The 20431-nt window shown below is 44.4% G+C and overlaps 1 protein-coding gene across 1 annotated transcript in view; it reads left to right on the top strand.

The window, feature by feature from the left end:
- Positions 1-20431, top strand: part of LOC143999273 (interleukin-13 receptor subunit alpha-1-like) — a 138448-nt gene that overhangs the window by 35984 nt on the left and 82033 nt on the right. Inside the window, exons 3-6 of the mRNA XM_077493982.1 lie at positions 42-168; positions 983-1048; positions 10338-10458; positions 19879-19917. Of these exons, the coding sequence (XP_077350108.1) occupies positions 42-168; positions 983-1048; positions 10338-10458; positions 19879-19917 (353 nt within the window). The remainder of the gene's footprint in view (positions 1-41; positions 169-982; positions 1049-10337; positions 10459-19878; positions 19918-20431) is intronic.

Here is a 20431-nt window from a genome sequence, read left to right as displayed (position 1 = left end):
GACCTAATAATCCATGCTTTTTATTCTTTGTTTTTCTGCAGTGGCCTATGTGTTCCGGTAGTTCATATCTAACCATCCCTCTGTTCCAAGTTTTGGATCTGAACAATTTTTCACTTGATTTTAAAGCCTGTTGTGAACCTCTAGACCGTTGTGCTGTTTTGAAACATGGTAATATTTTCTTTACATTCATATACTTTGAGTGCTTCTTTTTGGTTACCTTTTGCCCACTTTACCCTTATTATTATACATAATTTATATAGTGCCAACAGTTTGCGCAGCACTTGAGGGCAGACAGTATAGTTCCAATACAATTCAATACCGGAGGGATCAGAGGGCCCTGGTCATTACAGCTTACAATCTAGGAGGGAGGGTCAAGTGATACAAAGGGTAATAACTGTGGGTGGATGATCTGATGGAGAATGTAAAAAGTACAGCGGTTAGGTGGAGGCAGGATAGGCTTCTCTGAAGAGAAGGATTTTCAGGGATCATCTAAAAGCAAGCAGAGTTGGAGATAATTGGACAGATTGGGGGAGGGAGTTCCATAGGCTAGGAGAGACTCTGGAAAAGTCCTGGAGGAGAGCATGGGAGTAGGTAACAAGGGAACTAGAGAGCAGGAGGTCTTGGGAGGAACAAAGGGAACAAATAGGTTGGTGTTTTCAGACAAGGCTAGTTAGTGATGTAGCTGGGGGTCGAGTTGTGGATGGCTTTGTAAGTTGTTAGAATTTTGAATGTAATTTGTTGGATGAGTGGAAGGCAGTGGAGGGATTGACAGAGAGGGGTAGCAGAAACTTAGCATTTGGTAAGGTTGATGAGCCTGGCAGCAGCATTCATGATGGACTGAAGGGGGGATAGACTATGTAAAGGTAATCCCGCAAGGAGGGAGTTGCAGTAGTCGAGGCGGGAGATGACCAGTGAGTGAACTAGGAACTCTGTGGTGTCACTGGTTACCATGAAAATGTATGTCAAATTCTTTTGTATATAGGATCTAATTCCCAATGCAATGACATGGAATCAAAAGGGATCCATCTTCATACACCATTGGCAGCAGGTAATACTTCATTTAAACTAATTTTTAAATTAACATCAGTAATAGATTTGGTTTTAAACAAAGTCTGGTAACTGAATAAAATGTGCTATATCGTTTGAAACCCTACGCGAATTAACACACTGTCCATTACATTATCTTTTCGAAGTATAGATGTAAGCTCAATACTGTTTTGTCTATGAAAATGACATCCTATTAAAGCTGCACTCTAAGCAGATATAAAAGGCACAGATTAAACCAGCTTTGATTTAATTAATACATCATTTAGAGCATTTTTCAATGTAATTAATGTAAGTATCTACATTTTACATGGGATTGGCAGCATTTAAATTGAGAAGGAGGGGTCAGTACCAACAGCCAATCAGGCATGCTGCATGCAAATATACTGGCAAGGAGCAGACTTAAAGAAATGAGCAGAAAAAAAAACAAAAAGAACACCTCATCAGTTTGCTGTTGCACTTTCATTATATATTCAACAAGATTGGATGCAGTGAGAACACCACTATATCCCTTAAAGTGATTGTAAAGCTTTAATTTTTTTTCAATAAAATAATAAACATGTTATACTTCTCTACTTTGTGCAGTGATTTTGCACATAGCAGCCCAGATCCTCCTCTTCTCTAGTCCCGGTGCTCCTGGCTCCTCCCTCCTGCTGTGGGGGCACCCACATGGAGCCATGATTTGCCCCTGCCCCCTCCATTTCCTGATTGAATAACTGGCTGTGATTGACAGCAGTGGGAGACAATGGCCCTGTGTGTCACTGGAGAGGCAAGGCTCTCGTGGACATTGCTGGATCGAGAGGGGGCTTAGGTAAGTATTAGGGGGGCTATGGGGGCTGCCACACTCATAAGTTATTTTTTTACCTTTATGCATGAAGGTAAAAAACCTTGTGCTTTTGCAACCACTTTAACCTGTTATGGACAGCCCCATGTAGATATACTGAAATCATGTACCTGTACATGATTTTGTGCATTGGGTCTGGGGCGCAGGTGCGCCCCAGGCGACCCGCTCTCACTGTGATTGGACACAGCAGGAGCCAATCAGTGGGTCCGGCAGGCACGATGTCTGCTGGAACACGCTAATTGTTCTCAGGTGAGGCAGAATGGCCCTCTGCCTATGTAAACAAGGCAGACCGCCGTTCTGTAAGAGGGGAAGATGGAGGTCTTGTCTTCCTGCTAAGCAGTTATATGTCCTGTGAAACTACATATACATTTCTTCTGTGCAATTGGGGGTAAAATCAAATGTTATTAGGCGATTGTCTCTCCAGCCTAGAGGGAGGCGAAAGGAGGAGTCGCCTTGGTGGTCCCTGGGCAGAAGGAGGAAGTGGGACAGGAAGTCTCCCTCCTAACAGAGCCCTCACTCCCCCCCTAAAAAAATGACATGCCAAATGTGGCATGTAAGGGAGGGGGCGAGGAGTGCTTTAAGGCCACTGGATTGAGCTGATTCTGTGGTCATCACCTCCATCTGGTGGCTGTAATGCAGTATTTTCCTGATTCACTCTTTTCTGTATGAATGAATGACACTCAACCCAAAGACAAAATAACCTAGTAGCATTTCATTTTACACATGTATGTTGTGAGTGTGGTATGGAATCTTAATTAAGATCTCAGTGTTTTATTTCTCAGTGGCTCCAACCTTACGGTAATTTTGTGAACCTAGTTCAGAATATCAATACATACCACAATCCTTTCCTGAGTTTGTTCATTTATGGGGTTTTCTTACTAAGGTATAAATATCTCCCAACAAAATAAGTAAATAATTTGACTTTATTAATTAACGAGTATAGTTTTACAATTTCACACAGAACTAGATTTTCTGGTGATTGATATTTCACACATACATTATCAAATCATCAACACAACAATGAAACCATATATCTAATATTACAATTTAATCAGGGGAGCCCAAATTGGTCTGTTGGAAAAATATGTGCAGTGATCACGCTTTATATTCAAGAACACAATATCCCCTGTCACTCGGGGGAAACAGTCCTCTGAATTTCTCCGGCCAGAAGGAATCCAAAGTATGTCTCACAGAGTCAACAGAAAAATATTGCCAATTTGAAATAAATATTAAAGCAACAGAGCTGCTAAAATTAAATGGGGCAATGGTACTCTCCCTGTGACCACAGAAATTTAAATTGATGTAAACAAGTTTGTCTGAATTCCCCTAAACACAGCTACAATAATACACAGCCTAGACAATCAATTAATGTCAATACGTAAACTATAAAACATCATCCCTACAATGTTGAGAGAAAAGATAAATAGGATTTGTATGATCTGTATCTTACCAACAGCTTAAAAGGGGAAGATGTCCCCCTTTATCTAAGTATATTGAGTGGTTCCAGTCACAAGGTCCAACAAGATGGGGAGTGGTCAAATATCAGCAGCCTTCTTGATCATCTAGGGGTGTATCTGGTGTATGGGTCTATAATCCTTTCTCTATGGCCCTCACAACCTTTACACCATTTGGGACAATAAGCTCATAAAATTATCATAAGCTCAGCCCACAAGGTTTGGCTCATTCTCCATTGGTTGGGAAATTCAAATGATTTACCTGGTATGCTTAGGTAATATCATCTTCAGCCACTCGGTGTGTCTGAGGACAGAACATGAGTTCTAAACGTATTTGTTAAAAGAAAAATATGTTTTCTTTTATAATGGGTATTGATCTATATATTGGGACTATAAATATATGTATATATTGTTTAGTGACCCCCAGCAATTATTACAAAATATAATACATTTAGTATAAATGTGATTAATATCACACACAATGGATATTTATATGGATAAGTGCATGACTCCTGTGTATCCCATGAAAACGTATATGTCTTGGGATGACCCATGTAATATGGGTACTTTCATGTAGATGTGGTTACAGTTTCTATGTCTTTACAACAATGATGGTATCTAAAACACAGTTCTTCATTCATTCTATATTAAAATCTTATATTCTACTTTTAGGATCACATCTATTTACAATACCACATGCATACAGGTTTTCAGTGTTTTCTCACAGCATCTGAAATGAACCTTGAACATTTCAGACACATTTCCATTGTTTACTATTCTGATATTGGTGTCTTATTTGTCCTTTTGGTGAAATAATAACTTGACAGCTCAGTCATTGTCTGAGGGACCGATTGAGTCAACATTGGGGTTGACTAAGGATATACAGTATCTCACAAAAGTTAGTACACCCCTCACATTTTTGAAAATATTCTATTATATCTTTTCATGTGACAACACTGAAGAAATTACACTTTTCTACAATGTAAAGTAGTGAGTGTAAAGCTCAAATAACAGTGTAAATTTGCTATCCCCTCAAAATAACTCACGCATTAATTAATGTCTAAACTGCTGGCAACAAAAATGAGCACACCCCTAAGTGAAAATGTCAAAATTGGGCCCAAAGTGTCAATATTTTGTGTGGTCACCATTATTTTCCAGCACTGCTTTAACCCTCTTGGACATGGACTTCACCAGAGCTTCACTGGTTGCCACTGGAGTCCTCTTCCACTCCTTCATGACGATATGACGGAGTTGGTGCATGTTAGAGACCTTGCGCTCCTCCACCTACTGTTTGAGGATGCCCAACAGATGCTCAAATAGGTTTAGGTCTGGAGAAATGCTTGGCCAGTCCATCCCCTTTACCCTCAGCTTCTTTAGCAAGGCAGTGGTCGTTTTGGAGGTGTGTTTGGGGTAGTTATCATGCTGGAATACTGCCCTGCGGGCCCAGCCTTTGAAGGGAGAGGATCATGCTCTGCTTCAGTATGTCACAGCACATGTTGGCATTCATGGTTCCCTCAATGAACTGTAGCTCCCCAGTGTCGGCAGCACACATGCAGCCCCAGACCATGACACTCCCACTACCATGCTTCACTGTAAGCAAGACACACTTGTCTTTGTACTCCTCACCTGGTTGCTGCCACACACGCTTGACACCATCTGAACCAAATAAGTTTATCTTGGTCTCAGACCACAGGACAGGGTTCCAGTAATCCATGTCCTTAGTCCACTTGTCAGAAAACTGTTTGTGGGCTTTTTTGTGCATCATCTTTAGAAGAGGCTTCCTTCTGGGTTGACAGCCATTCCGACCAATTTGAAGCAGCGTGGGGCATATGGTCTGAGCACTGACAGGCTGATCTCTTACCCCTTCAACCTCTGCAGCTATGCTGGCAGCACTGATACGTCTATTTCTCAAAGACAACCTCTGGATATGATGCTGAGCATGTGCACTCAACTTCTTTGGTCGACCATGGCGAGGCCTGTTCTGAGTGGAACCTGTCCTGTTAAACCGCTGTATTGTCTTGGCCACCATGCTGCTGCTCAGTTTCAGGGCCTTGGAAATCTTCCTTTAGCCTAGGCCATCTTTATGTAGAGCAATAATTCTTTTTTTTTCAGATCCTCAGAGCGTTCTTTGCCATGAGGTGCCATGTTGAACTTCCAGTGACCAGTATGATAAAGTGAAAGCGATAACTCCAAATTTAACACACCTGCTCCCCATTCATATCTGAACCCTTGTAACACTAACGAGTCACATTACATAGACATTAAAGAGGAAGTAAACCCCTTCAAACCACTTTGACCTACAGGTAAGCCTAGATTAAGGCTTACCTGTGGGTCCAAGCAATATCTCCTAAACCTATATGGTTTAGGAGATATTTGCCCGAAAATGGGCACCGCTGTCTACGGCGCATGCGCTGTAGACAGCGGCGCGCAGGCGCACTAAATGCAGCAAGTCCAAGAATGGATTTGCCTAATTTGTCGACTCCCGTGCGCATGCGCGGGAGTGACGTCATCGCGGCTTCGCCGAATGGCAGCGGCGGAGCTGCGAGACGCGACTCCCGTGCGCATGCGCGGGAGTGACGTCATCGCGGCTTCGCCGCTGTCATTGGTCGGAGCTGTGAGACGCCACCAGCAAGATGGATGCGGCGGACTACAGGGATCAGCGGCGACTTCGCTGGCTCCTGTGTCAGGTAAGTGACACATAATGAGCTACTATGCGATGCATAGTAGTCCATTATGCTTTACCTTTGCAGGGAAAAAAAGAGGAAGTAAACCCATCAGGGTTTACTTCCTCTTTAATGGCTGTGTGCTGAGTTATTTTGAGGGGACAGCAAATTTACACTTTTATACATGCTGTACACTCACTACTTTACATTGTAGCAAAGTGTAATTTCTTCAGTGTTGTCACATAAAAAGATATAATAAAATATTCACAAAAATGTGAGGGGTGTACTCACTTGTGAGATACTGTCATTTGACCCTTGAAAACAATGGGGTTATTTACTCACTCTATTTTCATTAATCGAAGGCTTTGTGACTTGGCTTTGGAAATACAAATTTTGTCCCTTGTCAGCTGGTTTCATGTAAGATGACATTAGTGTTCATGTTTACTCAGCTTCAATACAGGATTCTGTTTCTTGATTTTAGCCTTCCAATGGGTCATACAACTTCATCAACTATTTCTATTGGGAGGGGAAGTGCTCTCTTGAAGCACGGACTCAGTTTAACCAGCTCCCTACCGCTGTATTGTAAAATGACGGCGGCAGGAACTATTCCTCCCTCCAGGTGGGCGTCATGTGACGTCCTCTGCTTCCTGGCATTGTGGAGAGCACGCGTGCGTGCATGCTCGCCGCATCGCTGGGGACCCAGTGCACGTGCCCAGCAACCGCGATGTCCGCTGGGCACCCGCGATTGCCCAGTAACAGAGCCGTGACGTGGATCTGTGTGTGTAAACACACAGATCCATGTCCTGTCAAGTCCTGTCAAGGGAGAGGAGAACTGATCAGATGTTCCTTGTACAGAGGAACACTGATTGGTCTCCTCTCCTCACCATTCCCTTCCACCCACAGTTAGATTCACTCCCTAGGACACACATTTAACCCCTGCAGCAATCCCTAGTGTTAACCCCTTCCCTGCCAGTCACATTTATACAGTAATCGCTTTATTAATGTGAATGGTCCCAAAATAGTGTCAAAAGTGTCCGATCTGTCTGCCGCAATGTCACAGTCATGATAAAAATCGCAGATCGCCGCCATTTTCCCCCATTTTGTAGACGCTATAACTTTTGCGCAAACCAATCAATATACGCTTATTGGGATTTTTTTTACCCAAAAATATGTAGAAGAATACATATCGGCCTAAAACATTTTTTTTTTTTTAAATGGGATATTTACTATAGCAAAAATTCATAAATATTGTGTTTCTTTTTTAAAAATGTACGCTCCTTTTTTGTTCATAGAGCAAAAAATAAAAAAAACAGAGGTGATCAAATACCAAAATTTAATTTGGGTACAACGTTGCATGACTGCGCAATTGTCATTCAAAGTGTGACAGCGCTGAAAGCTGAAAATTGGCCTGGGCAGTGGGCAGGAAGGGGGTGAAAATGCCCTGTATGGAAGTGGTTAAAGTCTAAATGAAAAAATATGCTATTTTGATGTGTCTCTGCCATGACATGTAGCACCCTCTACCTTAGGTAGGTGCTAGAGTAGTGTTTGTGTTTTTACTGCCAGTCCAGGTACATTTAGGCAGGCCTAGCTGTGAGCTAGGCCTGTTTGTTTTTGCTCTGGGGGTAGGGAAGTGGTTTAGTGTAGCAGCAAGTGATTGGCATGTGCTTCAGCTCTCTGGTGCCTCCTCTGTTTCCAGTGAGAGGGTTCTGGAAAAGAGGCGGGGCAAGGGGTTGGACTGACATAGGGTGTATTTGGGAGCCCTGACCAATCCCCAACTAGGATTGGTAGGGGGCAGGCCTCCTATATATACCCATGGTCAACCTGTTGTGGGAGAAGTTGTCGTGTGGAAGAACTGAATTATGGCATGTTAGGCTGTGGTGGCCCTTGGGGGACCTCCTTTCTGGGGGGATGACCTCAGGCCTGGAGCTCGGGAACTGGGAGGGAGCCTCTCTTTACACAGTCATTGAGAGGTGTCCTGGAACAGAAGCAGGAAGGAGACAACAGGGAGCATGGCCAGGAAAGTCATTCAGGAGGGATCCATGGCAGGTCAGTGAGTGAGAAGCACAGTGGGAAGCTCTGTGAGATACATGCTAGGATTTGGATGTGAAGCCAGAGGAAGAGACTGCGGTGTTGTTGAAGTCAAGTCGTTGAAGCCAGGAAGGTTGGCAGTATTTGCACGGAACTTGCTGGGATCAGTAGTCTACCAAGTATCAGTTAGCACAACTATCCTTTTCATCTAAAATGGTTGCTACCACAGAGGGGACTGCAGACCCTTGCCTGCAAATGGCTACCAGGAAAATGTGAGGACTTATTCAAAGTGAGGCCTAGCCATGTGCTAACGGTGACAGGAATCTAGAATTTGAGGAAAGCAAGTGATCTCAAGTAGTGTGCTGGAGGCAGGCCTGGACTGGGACAAAAAATAGGCCTGGGCATTTTAAACTGGGCAGCCCAATCCCTGGGGGGAATAGGGTGGAGATGTGGGGCAGGCGTTCATGCAGGGGTGGTTGGTGACCAGATATTCATTCCGAGAGACATCCCAATACAGCAAGGAGACATCTCCATATATCAAAGAGACATCCCCAATCCAGCAAAGAAATGGCCCCAGATGAGCAAATGAGTGAGTGACTTGTATAGTGCTACCTATGCAAACTGAATCTCCTCAGGGTGCTTTCTTGCCACCAGAGTCCATCTGTGGCTTTGCGTGGTCCTTTTCCCTGTAAGGTCCCGACATGCTTACAAACACATACAACATTGACATACACATATTAAGGCCAATTTTTTTAGACAAGGTCTAATTAACCTACCAGCATGTCTTTAGGAGTGTGGGAGGAAACCAGAGTACCTGGAGGAAACCCACGCAGGCACAGGGAGAACATGCAAACTCCACGCAGCTGGTGCCTTGGTCGGGATTTGAACCAGCGACCCTATTGCTGCTAGGTGAAAGTGCTAACCACTATACCACTGTGCTGCCCCACGAGCAAAGAGACAGCCCCAGTCCAGCAAAGAGACGGCCCCAGTCCAGCAAAGAGACGGCCCCAGTCCAGCAAAGAGACGGCCCCAGTCCAGCAAAGAGACATCCCCAGTCCAGCAAAGAGACGTCCCCAGTCCAGCAAAGAGACGACCCCAGTCCAGCAAAGAGACGACCCCAGTCCAGCAAAGAGACGACCCCAGTCCAGCAAAGAGACGGCCTCAAACCAGCAAAGAGACGGCCTCAAACCAGCAAATAGACAGCCCCAGACCAGCAAATAGACAGCCCCAGACCAGCAAATAGACAGCCCCAGACCAGCAAATAGACAGCCCCAGACCAGCAAATAGACAGCCCCAGACCAGTACATAGACAGCCCCAGACCAGTACATAGACAGCCCCAGACCAGTACACAGACAGCCCCAGACCAGTACATAGACAGCCCCAGACCAATAAGTAGACAGACCCAGACCAGTAAGTAGACAGCCCCATACCAGTAAATAGACAGCCCCAATCCACTCCCTTTCGCCAGCACTACAGAGCAGGACTTTGGATGTAACTCACTGGAACATGTTAGGGTTTTTTTTTCACTGTGCTCACCTTCCTGTGAAGCTATTGCAGTGTCCCGGCCGATGTTAGGAGAGAGGCTGCCGCTGTCTCCTTGAGTGCAGCTATACCTCCAGCGCGGCCGGCCCACGAGGTGTCTGTCCCCTGCAGGCACTTCCTGCATGTCACAGGAGCCTTCTCTCCTGCCTACTTCTGCACCTCATAAGTGTGCTGGCGCTGGCCCTGCTTTAGCAATGCCCCTATAGTGGGAGGTGAGCGGCGGCCATGGTCTGTGTTAACCCCATGCAGACCTCGGTCGCCGCTTACCTCCCACTGGGTGGCCCAGTCATCAAGAGGCCGCTCTTCCTAAAACATGCAACACCCTGCTGCCCCCCAGGCTCCATCTGAAAATGGATGTCTCACCAAGCAGGGTGATGTGTGGGTGCTCAAATACGCAGAAACCCCACGGGGGAACTGCTACACACATTTGCACAGAACAAATGTAGTTTCACTGGACAAATGGCTCTTAAAATTGTAATAAATACACCCCAAAGAGATTTAAACACTCAGGTATCCATAAACAGGAAACCCTTTAAAGCACACTGAGATTTCCAGAATTCCAAAATTACTCACAGTGATGCACGTCTACTCCTTAGGCCTTGAGAGTATTTTATAAATGAAAGCTTTGCATTTATTCTCTATACATTTATACTAAGAAAAGGATGTTTGAAATAAGGAAGATGAGATGAAGCCACTGTACTGTATATCAGTATTTTTCCCATTTGGGTTCTGTTATTTTACTAACTTAATTTCATTGACAGGTGAAGGAAACACCTCAGTGAGAAATTTAAGTTGCGCTTGGTATTATCTGGAGCATGTCAATTGCACATGGCAGCCTGCTAAAGTCGTTCCAGCCAATGTTAACTACAGCTTGCATTACTGGTTGGTACAAAGTAAAAATATATAACTAGGTGACAAGAATATAGTAAATAAATTACCTATAAATAATAAAAATGTACATAATATATATTAAATATAAATATATATATATATATATATATATATATATATATATATATATATATATATATATATATATATATATATATATATATATATATATATACATATATATTATTCTGACTCCGATTGTTGTGAAGCGATCTATCCCTTGTGAGACCTCTATGCCTGGCCTATATAAGCAGATATAATCACTGAGGACAATCCTCATCAGATAGCTTGAACTCACCAATACCGATTTCCATCCACAGATGCTTTATTCTGATCATCAGATTACAGCAGATGACAGGATACAAACAGATGAACATGTTGTGTTACTGTGCGGTCAAAAGATGATATTGTCTGTAGCTTACAATATAGAATGCATGTGCTCTGCTACATGAGGCTTGTTATTCCATTGATGACACAGGAAGTACAAAACACAGGAAGAAGGGTGGAGCATTACATGCAAAGGAAGTATGTCATAAAATAAGGGGAAATAACTTCAGAACACAAATGCATTACCACAAAAGGTCACTAGATGGCAGCATGTTAACTAAACTTAACCGTCCATAGAAAATGGTTAGGAAAACAATATATATATATATATAAATTCTATACCCCGTTGGGCAGGACACTCCCCTTCTGGCATGGTAAATCCCACTATATAAATCAGAACGGTAATGATGCAACTGCAAATAACAACAGTGTAATTTGCTGGATGTCTTGAAGACCTGAAAGACAAAAAAGAACATGCAATAAACAATAACTCTTAATTTAAAGCTTTAAGATATATCAATTAAAGTTCAAGACACTTTCTTCTTGAAATCACGGGTAGGATCCAGCAGCGTAGGCAAATATGTTCATTCTCCAAAGGGTAAGAGCAAAATAAGTTCTGTGATAGGTCTGATGAAAGTCTTTACAGTCCCTTGTCTTGAAACCTTCACCTCCACTTTGCGTACTTTACCTTCATCACTAGGAATGCTCTTTACAATAAGTCCCATGGGCCAGTCGATCCTTTCAGCTTGCTGGTCCTTAAGCAGAACAAGATCTCCAACCTGTATGTCAGGGTTCAGCCATTGCTGTTTCCTGCGTCCTTGTAGAGTAGAAAGATACTCCATCATCCAACGATTCCAGAAGCAGTTGGTGAGCTGTTGTACTCGTTTCCACTGATCATAACACAGGTTTCCTGCTTTAAAGTTTCCAGGTGGAACAGGAACAGACCCAAGCTTCTGGGTAAGAAGAGTAGCTGCATCTTTGTCAGGTTCTAGAAGACTGAAGACATCAGTAGTGGTTTCTTTTAGATGATCCAGCAGGAATTCAGGCCCTGTTAACCAAGAAGAATTTGCAAAGACACTTGCAGACACTGGCCTGGTGATATGATCTGCAGGGTTAATTTCAGATGAAACATAATGCCATTGTTCAGGTTTAGATGATTTCCTGATTCTCGCTACACGGTTGCTGACATTAGACATAGAAACATTTAGTCTGGTTGTATATGTAGCCCAGAACAACTTTGCTGTCTGTGTAGAATCTGACATCTATCCTAGCCTGGGAATTGTGTGTTCAGGCTTAGGTGCTAACTTAGCTTTCCCAAACAGAAACCCTATGTGGGCTTGATTAGAAGAATCTCTTACCTTGAGGTAAGCGACAGCTGCTCTGGCCTCAGTAGATCTTTCCTCTGACTTGTGGCAAGGGAGGCAGAAGTGTAGCAGCGTGGTATATGGATTCCATCTAAGGCATGTAGAGATTGTTTCCAGGACTCCTACTTTGAAAGCTGGTTTATTGGTAGTGGAGCATCCCAATCTTTAATAGTCTCTGAGAACTGTCTAAGTAAGTGTAGTGGTGGGCTCCTGAAGAGCACACGCTATGTTTTCAAAATGAAAGCTTTGCCCAAACCACAGTTTGGTTTGGGCCTATTTGACTAAATTTGGCTTCGGTGTCAGTCTGACTAGACTGTGAGATGTTCAGCCTGGCCACAGGGGGAGCTGTCTCTGGTGACAGGTGTAGAACTATGGTCTGGTTAGGCACTTGAATTATCCCCTCTCGGAGATAGGTGAGTGGGAGTGGCCCTCCCGCTGTGCCCTCTGGGAGAGGGTATTTAAGACACGGACATCATGTGGTTCGGGGTTCCAGTCCAGTATGCTGTGCTGAGTGTATGGTCCTGGTCCTCCTGACAGGCCCCAGGAAGGCTATGGACTGGGGTGCGGTTCCGCCGATTTTGATGCCTCGGGGCTGGCTAGCCCAAGGCAGAGGAACTAAGGAAAGATTCTGAGGTGGATGGGTGCTGTCACCTGTCCGTGAGAAACCCAGTGTACTTCGAGCATTCCAGGGGAGGACTCTTTAGAAGAATGGCACGCATGAAGTTGGTTTTTCTTAACAAGAGGCTGGAAGGGCTGAAGTAACTGAAAGAATCCGGTCTTGGGGGATATCGCCAAGTGAGCTGAAAGATCCAGGTATCCTACAAGTGTGCGACAGCTTAGTTTCCCTATGTGTTCTACAACAACGTCAGTGATAAAAGACTTTGTTCCTGAGTAAGCACCTTGTTGGCTGCTAGGCCTTGTGAGTAGACGGACTGTCCAACCTGAGTGCTCATCCAGCTGCGAATGGCTATTCTCTGGATGCAGTCAAAGTAAGCAAGTTCCTTAACGTTTATACACTTTGACATTGAGAGTACCTGAACTTTCCTTTCCAACCCTCTGATCCCAAGTTAAAAAGACTGTTCAATGGTTGACGTTTGCAAATAAAAATCCATTCAACTGGATCTATTGTCAGTCTCAAGTTACCGGGCCATCCCCTAGATGTGTCACAAGGAGAACGAAAGGTAACGGTAAGCCCAAAAATAACCACCGGCTCCTTCAGGGGTTAGTGCTACATAAGGATTTACCTTGTATGGTAATGGGAGCTACGAATCCCAATGGATCATATAGGCTGTCCACCACTGACAGAACACCACGTTTGGTAAATCCCTTGTCTGCAGAGCTGACTTGAAAGCCGAAGGTGTCTTTTAATAAGTCCCACCGTAGGCCCAGACTTTTCTGTACAGATGGTATGTCCATTCCCAGATTCAAGTCTTTAAACCCTGTGGCATGATCACCAGGTTGAAAGGCTTTCATAACAGCAACACTGTTTGAGGCAATCTTGTGCAGTCTGAGGTTAGCCTCGGAAAGCATACCTTGTGTCCTTTGGAGAAGGTCTATGGCTTCTTCGTCTGTAGTTAAAGATTTAAGTCCGTCGTCCACATAGAAGTCTCTCTCAACAAAGTGTCAAGCATCCATACCATACTCCTTTTCTCTGTCAAGGGCGGTCCTTTGTAAACCGTATATTGTAACAGCGGGTGAGGGACTATTTCCGAAAACATGTACCTTCATGCGGCATTCAATCATCTCATTGTCCATGTTGTTTTCACAGTGCCACAGAAACCTTAGGAATTTACGATGGTCTTCACGTACAACGAAGCAATGACACATTTGTTTAATGTCAGCAGTTATGGCAACTGGCTCTCTTCTGAATCTCATAAGTACATTTACAAGGTTGTTGGTTAGGTTTGGACCAATGATGCCCCATACACACCATTGGCGAGATTGACATGTTGCTAGCCCGTCACATGGTATGGACTTAAAGGGGAATCTCTACACTGAATAAAACGGCGTGGGTTCCCCCAAAGTCCATATCAGACCCTTATCCGAGCACGCAGCCTGGCTGGTCAGGAAAGGGGGTGGGGACTCTATTAGCCTTTAGACAATCCCTGAAAACCCTCCTCTTCAGAGAATCCTATCCTACCCATACCTAACAACTGTATTTTCATTTTCTCCATCAGTTCATCCCCCCACAGTTATCACCTTTGGACCATTCCTTCTAGGCTTTAATGAGCAGGGCCTAAGCCCCTATAACCCCGCACCTTGCATTGCTGGTTAGTGCTGCTAAACCCCTTCTCCAACCCACTTTGCATTGCTGGTCAGTACTATTAACTCCCACCCTCCCTCCAGACAAATGAAGAGAGTGGGATGGATTCAGTCGTTTAGCAAAAGACAACTGGGCATGGCTGACACCATTCAGTCCCCAAAAATGCTGTATGTAATCAACAAAAAACTGGAAAATAGGAACTGCGTGCATTTCAGGCAAAACATTATTTTTCTTGTACTTTCATGGCCTTTAAAGGAATAACGCATAGAATTTGGGCAATTAATGCACATTTCCCTATTGTATAGCTTTTTCTTTTTTTTTTTTTTTTTTTTGCCCTGACAAGCTTACATCCCAAGAAGGAGGAACAAAGCTCAACCAATGTGTAGTGCTGTAAAGAAGAAAGCAGAATCTGCCTTTGAAATTAGCAAATATGGATATGTCCATGCAGATATACACCGATCATCTATAACATTAAGATTGCTGACAGTTAACCTCCCTGGCGGCATGATTATGTCAGATTTTTGCGTCTGAAAGCGATACATTGTCTTGCATAGAAATTTGGTGTTTTACTGTATATTGTAGGCCTGTAATTCTTATGCTGCGTACACACGTATCAGACTATCCAGCGGACTTAGTCTGGCGGACAAACCGCCGGACTGTCCGCCGGACTTTCCGAACGAGCTACCTGCCCACACACGGCACTTTTGCGGCAGACTAGGTATCAGACTATCCGCCGTACTTTTGAAATGAACGGACTCGCCCACACACACGGAGGAAAGTCCGTTCATTTTGAGCGCGGCTCCAGGTAGCTGGGACCAGCGAAGGAGGCGTAACTTGCCCCGTCACCTGGTATGGACTTAAAGGGGAATCCCTACGCTGAAAAAACGGTGTGGGGGTCACCCCCAGGTCCATATAAGACCCTTATCCAAGCACGCTACCTGGCCGGCCAGGAAATGCTGGAACTGTGACAACATAATGGGCGGGGACATCATCCGGCGATGTCCCTATATAAGTCGCCGCACGCCACGTCCCTGTCATTGTGACCAGCGACAGCGACGAGGCAACAGCTCAAGAAGAGAAGAAGAGAAGAGAAGAACAGAAAGCCAGAAGACAGCGGCGACAGAAGACCGGGCTACCGCTTGTAAAAGAGCTAGAAGAAGGTGTGGTGGCCTGGCAAGAAGAACCGAAGAGGGGGACAAGACCCCCGAAGTTGGAAGAAGAGGGCGGCGGCAAACAAGAAAGCCAGGCTCCTGTAAAAGAGCTAGCAGAAGATAGCGGAGGAGTCCGGCGAGAAGACCCCCGAAGACAGAAGAAGACCCCGGAGCTGTGCAATAAACTATTTTAACCCCTGTGTGTTGTGTTTTTTTTTTTTTTTTCACAAGTGAATGGGTAGGGGTACACTGTACCCCATACTCTTTCACATAGGGTGGGGGGCCGGGATCCGGGGGCCCCCTTATTAAAGGGGGCTCACGGATTCTGATAAGCCCCCCGCCCGCAGACCCCGACAACCAATGGCCAGAGTTGTCGGCAAGAGGCCCCTGTCCTCATCAACATGGGGACAAGGTGCTTTGGGGTGGGGGGGCCGCGCGGCCCCCCCTTCCCCAGAGCACCCCTCCATGTTGAGGGCACACGGCCTGGTACGGCTCAGGAGGGGGGCCGCTCGCTCGTCCCCACCCCCTTTCCTGACCGGCCAGGTTGCGTGCTCGGATAAAGGTCTGATATGGACCTAGGGGGGACCCCCACGCCGTTTTTTCGGCGTAGGGCTTCCCCTTTAACTCCATACCAGGTGACGGGGCCAGCAACGCCTCCTTCGCTGGTCCCGGCTACCTGGAACCACGCTCAAAATGAGCGGACTTTTCTCTGTGTGGGAAAAGTCCGTTCATTTCAAAAGTACGGCGGACTAGCACACACACAGCCATATTGTCCACCGGACTGCGAGTCTAGCGGACATATTTTGGTGCAAAACTACTTTCTTAGTCCGCCGGACGTTTGGGTAAAAAAAAGTCAGCCGAAGCCCACACACGGGCGGATTGTCCAGCGGACTTGAGTCCGCCGGACTTTTCCACTGGATTGTTTGATCGTGTGTACGTGGCATAAGACTTCCCCGCAGACTTCTGTACATGAAAAAGAAATGTTAGGAACATGACCTTGTTGCTCCCCGCCATGACTTGAGAAAGGGCTAGAGGTAGGAGGCTGCTGTGAATTGTCTGAGGGTGGGCCCGGGATGCATAGCTGTAACATGTCTGTCGCTACTGCATTCTGTGCACTTGATGCCAACTTTACAGTCTTTAGCAAAATGTCCATAACAAGAACAGCACCTGTAGCATATTCCAAGTTTCTGAAGAATTTCCCTGCGCTCTTGTAATGTTTTTGCCCTAAGCCCGCGACATTTCTTTAGGGGATGAGGCTTCATGTGAATAGGGCACTGACGATTAGGGTCTTTATCTCTGTCACCCGAATCGCTCTGGTGAGCGGGAGAGGATGCAGGTGGTAACATGTCTGTCCTTTTAACAGATATTGCTCTATTAATGTCTTTAGGTTTAGCTGCTATGTTATCATACCTTGATGAAGATGAAGCAGGCAAGTTGGTTTAAATGAAGCTGAAGCTGGGATCATTTCTCATCCAGGCTTGATCACGGATGAACTTGCAAAAATATGCAAATGGAGGAAAAGATATGTTATAGTCTCTTTTGTACCTTGAGCCCTGTTATGCCCATTTCTCTTGCAGGCTGTATGGCAGTTTAGACACCACTGGATTGATACAATGAGCAGTGTCCAGGTAGACATGGGTCTGTCTTTGCCAAGTCCAGCTCCATGAGAAGGTCACTCAGATATTGGAGCTTGTGATAGTCTTTGTTCCCTATTTTTGGGAAGTTTTGCAGTCTCTTGAATAGAGCACTCTCTTTTGCTTCAGAGCTACCATAGACTTGCTCAAGTCTTGCCCATGAAGCAACAAGACCTGCATCTGGGTGGTGGACATGCACTGTTATCAGTCTTTTAACACGATCTGCAGATTCTGGCCCTAGCCAATTAATGAGAAAATCAAGTTTCTCCTTGGTATTAAGGTTGAGATCGGCAATAGCAGCTTTGAAGGTTGATTTCCAGGCCCTGTAACTCTCCGGACAGTCATGAAACCTTGAGAGGGTAGTGTTAATGAGCTCACAGCGTACCATATATCTGGCAAAGTCATTCAAGTCAGGTCTCTCACTCTTCGGTACCAAAATAACTTGTGGAACCCCTTGGGTGTGAAAGTTCCCTGGTGAAGTAGGATGAGGTTTGCCAGCATGAAACAATGTTGCAAGAGCATTTAACTGTGGTGTAATCCCTAAAGCTTGTGCTGGCTGTGGCTTGAGCTGCGGCTTGTCACTGGAAGTCACCTTGTTGTTAGCAAAGGGTGATGTAGTTTGCTGCATATAAGCACTTGTGTTGTAGACTTGAAGAGGCTCAGGCATTTGGAGCTGAGAGGTCTCTGTTTTGAGAGTCAGGACAGTGTTGTTAGTAAGACGTACAGGAGATAACTCTGTATTGTTGCAAACATTATGCTTTAGCACATATTCACTGGTGCGTTCAACTGGGTCTTGCAGTTCTGCTGGGATGAACCAGTCTGAGTTAGCACTTTCTCCCATCACTTGTTCGAGTACTCAGCCTTTCTAGGGCAACTGCTTCCTCTTTTTCCATTTGCAGAATCTTTAATTGGGAATCTGCCTCTGCTTGTTGAGCTTTCATCTCTGCTTCAAGAGTTTTTCTGTGAGCATCCAGCTCTGCTTGACAAGCTTTGCTCTGAGCTTCCATCTCTGCTTGGTGAGCTTTGCTCTGAGCTTCCATCTCTGCTTGGCGAGCTTTGCTCTGAACTTCCATCTCTGCTTGGCAAGTTTTGCTCTGAGCCTCCATCTCTGCTTGGTGATTTACCATCTTTGCATGGCAAGCTGCCCTTTGCGTTTCTAATTCTTCTTAATTTCTGGTAAAGGAGCTTCGCACTTTATTTGCTTCCAGACTTGCACAGACCTCTATTAGTTTGATGCTTAAAATTGAACTTCTGGAGCGAGAGAATCTAGAAGAACGTGCCGTGTACTTGGTTGATGTGGATCTGTGAGATCTGGTCTCCTGCAGTTGAGCAATGCGGAGTTCTGCCTTACATTGGGCATTTTGCACTAAGAGATCCCTTTGTTGGTTTAGTGCATCAGCCCTGGTCAGTTCTGCTGAAGAGTCCTCTATATTACAGTCCTGCAAGAAAGCTGTGTATTTTGCAAACAGCCGCTGGTAGCGTTTGTATGCAGCAGAATAGCGATCTATAGAGTCTTAGTTCAGCTGGTCGATCATTCACGTGTGACAAAACTGACATGCAGTGTGACGTTCTGTCCCATAAGTCTGACAGATTGCTGGAGAACTCATCGCTATTGGTTTCATAGTTTTCTCTGAGTTTCTGTGCTGGTTTTATTGTATGTTTGGGTCTTGCACTCTGTTCGGCAATATCTGCAGAATCTGCTCCCTGTACATCTGCGGGTTCAGAGGCATGATGAATCTGCGTTGGTTCAGCCACAAAGGGGTGCTCAGAGTCTTGTCTAGACATTTTTCATGTTTTTGCAAGAAATGGTACTGTCTCTTTAAGAAGACGAACAGCAGCTTAGACAGATGGGGTAACACAGTTCAATGTAGAGAAACAGTTTTCAACATTCACATGAGGTGCAGTAAACTCGTGCGACCATATGCTTCACAAGATGGTGGATGGCACTGAGCTTGATTGCAGATCAGGCGCACACATATACACAGCATGCTGTGGGAATTCTTTACATCTTTTGACTATTCTAACTCCGATTGTTGTGAATCAATCTATCCCTTGTGAGACCTCTATGCCTGGCCTGTATAAGCAGATATATTTACTGAGGACAATCCTCATCAGATAGCTTGAACTCACCAATACCGATTTCCATCCACAGATGCTTTATTCTGATCATCAGATTACAGCAGATGACAGGATACAAATAGATGAACAGGTTGTGGTATTGTGCGGTCAAAAGATGATATTGTCTGTAGCTTACAATGTAGAATACATGTGCTCTGCTACATGAGGCTTGTTACTCCATTGATGGCACAGAAAGTACAAAACACAGGAAGAAGGGTGGAGCATTACATGCAAAGGAAGTATGTGATAACATAAGGGGAAATAAATTGAGAACACAAATGCATTACCACAAAAGGTCACTAGATGGCAGCATGTGAACTAAACTTAAACGTCCATAGAAAATGGTTAGGAAAATAATATTATATATATATATATATATATATATATATATATATATATATATATATATAGATTGTATGCCCCGTCACATACATAGTATTTGAAGGGATTATGCACAATATTTAAAATGTGTTTTATTTACCCGACATAGCTAAAATTAGGCACAATTCTTGATATACCCTTTAAAAATATATTTTCTTTCTTATGTTATGCAGGGCGAAGGGTAAAAACACACACTACAATGGTCCAGCAGAGTAAGTTATGTTGCAAGTGCATGTCTACAAGCATATCTGTCTAAATAAGGCTACATGTGATACTCAAGTCCTATCTGGATTATTCTCCATTAAATAAACTATAGTGGTCCTGTACATCTTTTCTTTATTATGTCAGGCCTTAATATAATGTGCATAAAACTTGTTTTTAGTTGAGTAAATATGAAATGTTGCATGGGATTATTGTGCCGTCTTTTACTCAGCAGGCAGATAGAGCTATAGGCTTCTTTCATTGCTCTCTCCATCTACCCTATGTTGAAAAAGCCAGTATAGAGAACAGTAGGTGAAGATGACATTTGCACACACATCCGAATGACCAGTTGAGGGAATCATTCCTTATCAGAGGGCTCAGTCCTAGGCTTCGAGAACAGCGAGTCCACAAGCAAGCTTACTGTTGAACTTTCTTTAGTAACCCATAGTACTTTGAGATTCCTTTGTCATAAATTAATAAAAAATAAAATAAAAAAAAAGATTGGATATGTATTGTAATAAAATA

The sequence above is a fragment of the Lithobates pipiens genome, unplaced genomic scaffold (genome assembly GCF_037356315.1).
Source record: "Lithobates pipiens isolate NorthernLeopardFrog02 unplaced genomic scaffold, aLitPip1_a1.2 Scaffold_1, whole genome shotgun sequence".
NCBI lineage: Eukaryota > Metazoa > Chordata > Amphibia > Anura > Ranidae > Lithobates > Lithobates pipiens.
The sequence above is the reverse complement of the archived record's forward strand: the minus strand, read 5'-3'. Positions and strand labels throughout refer to the sequence as shown.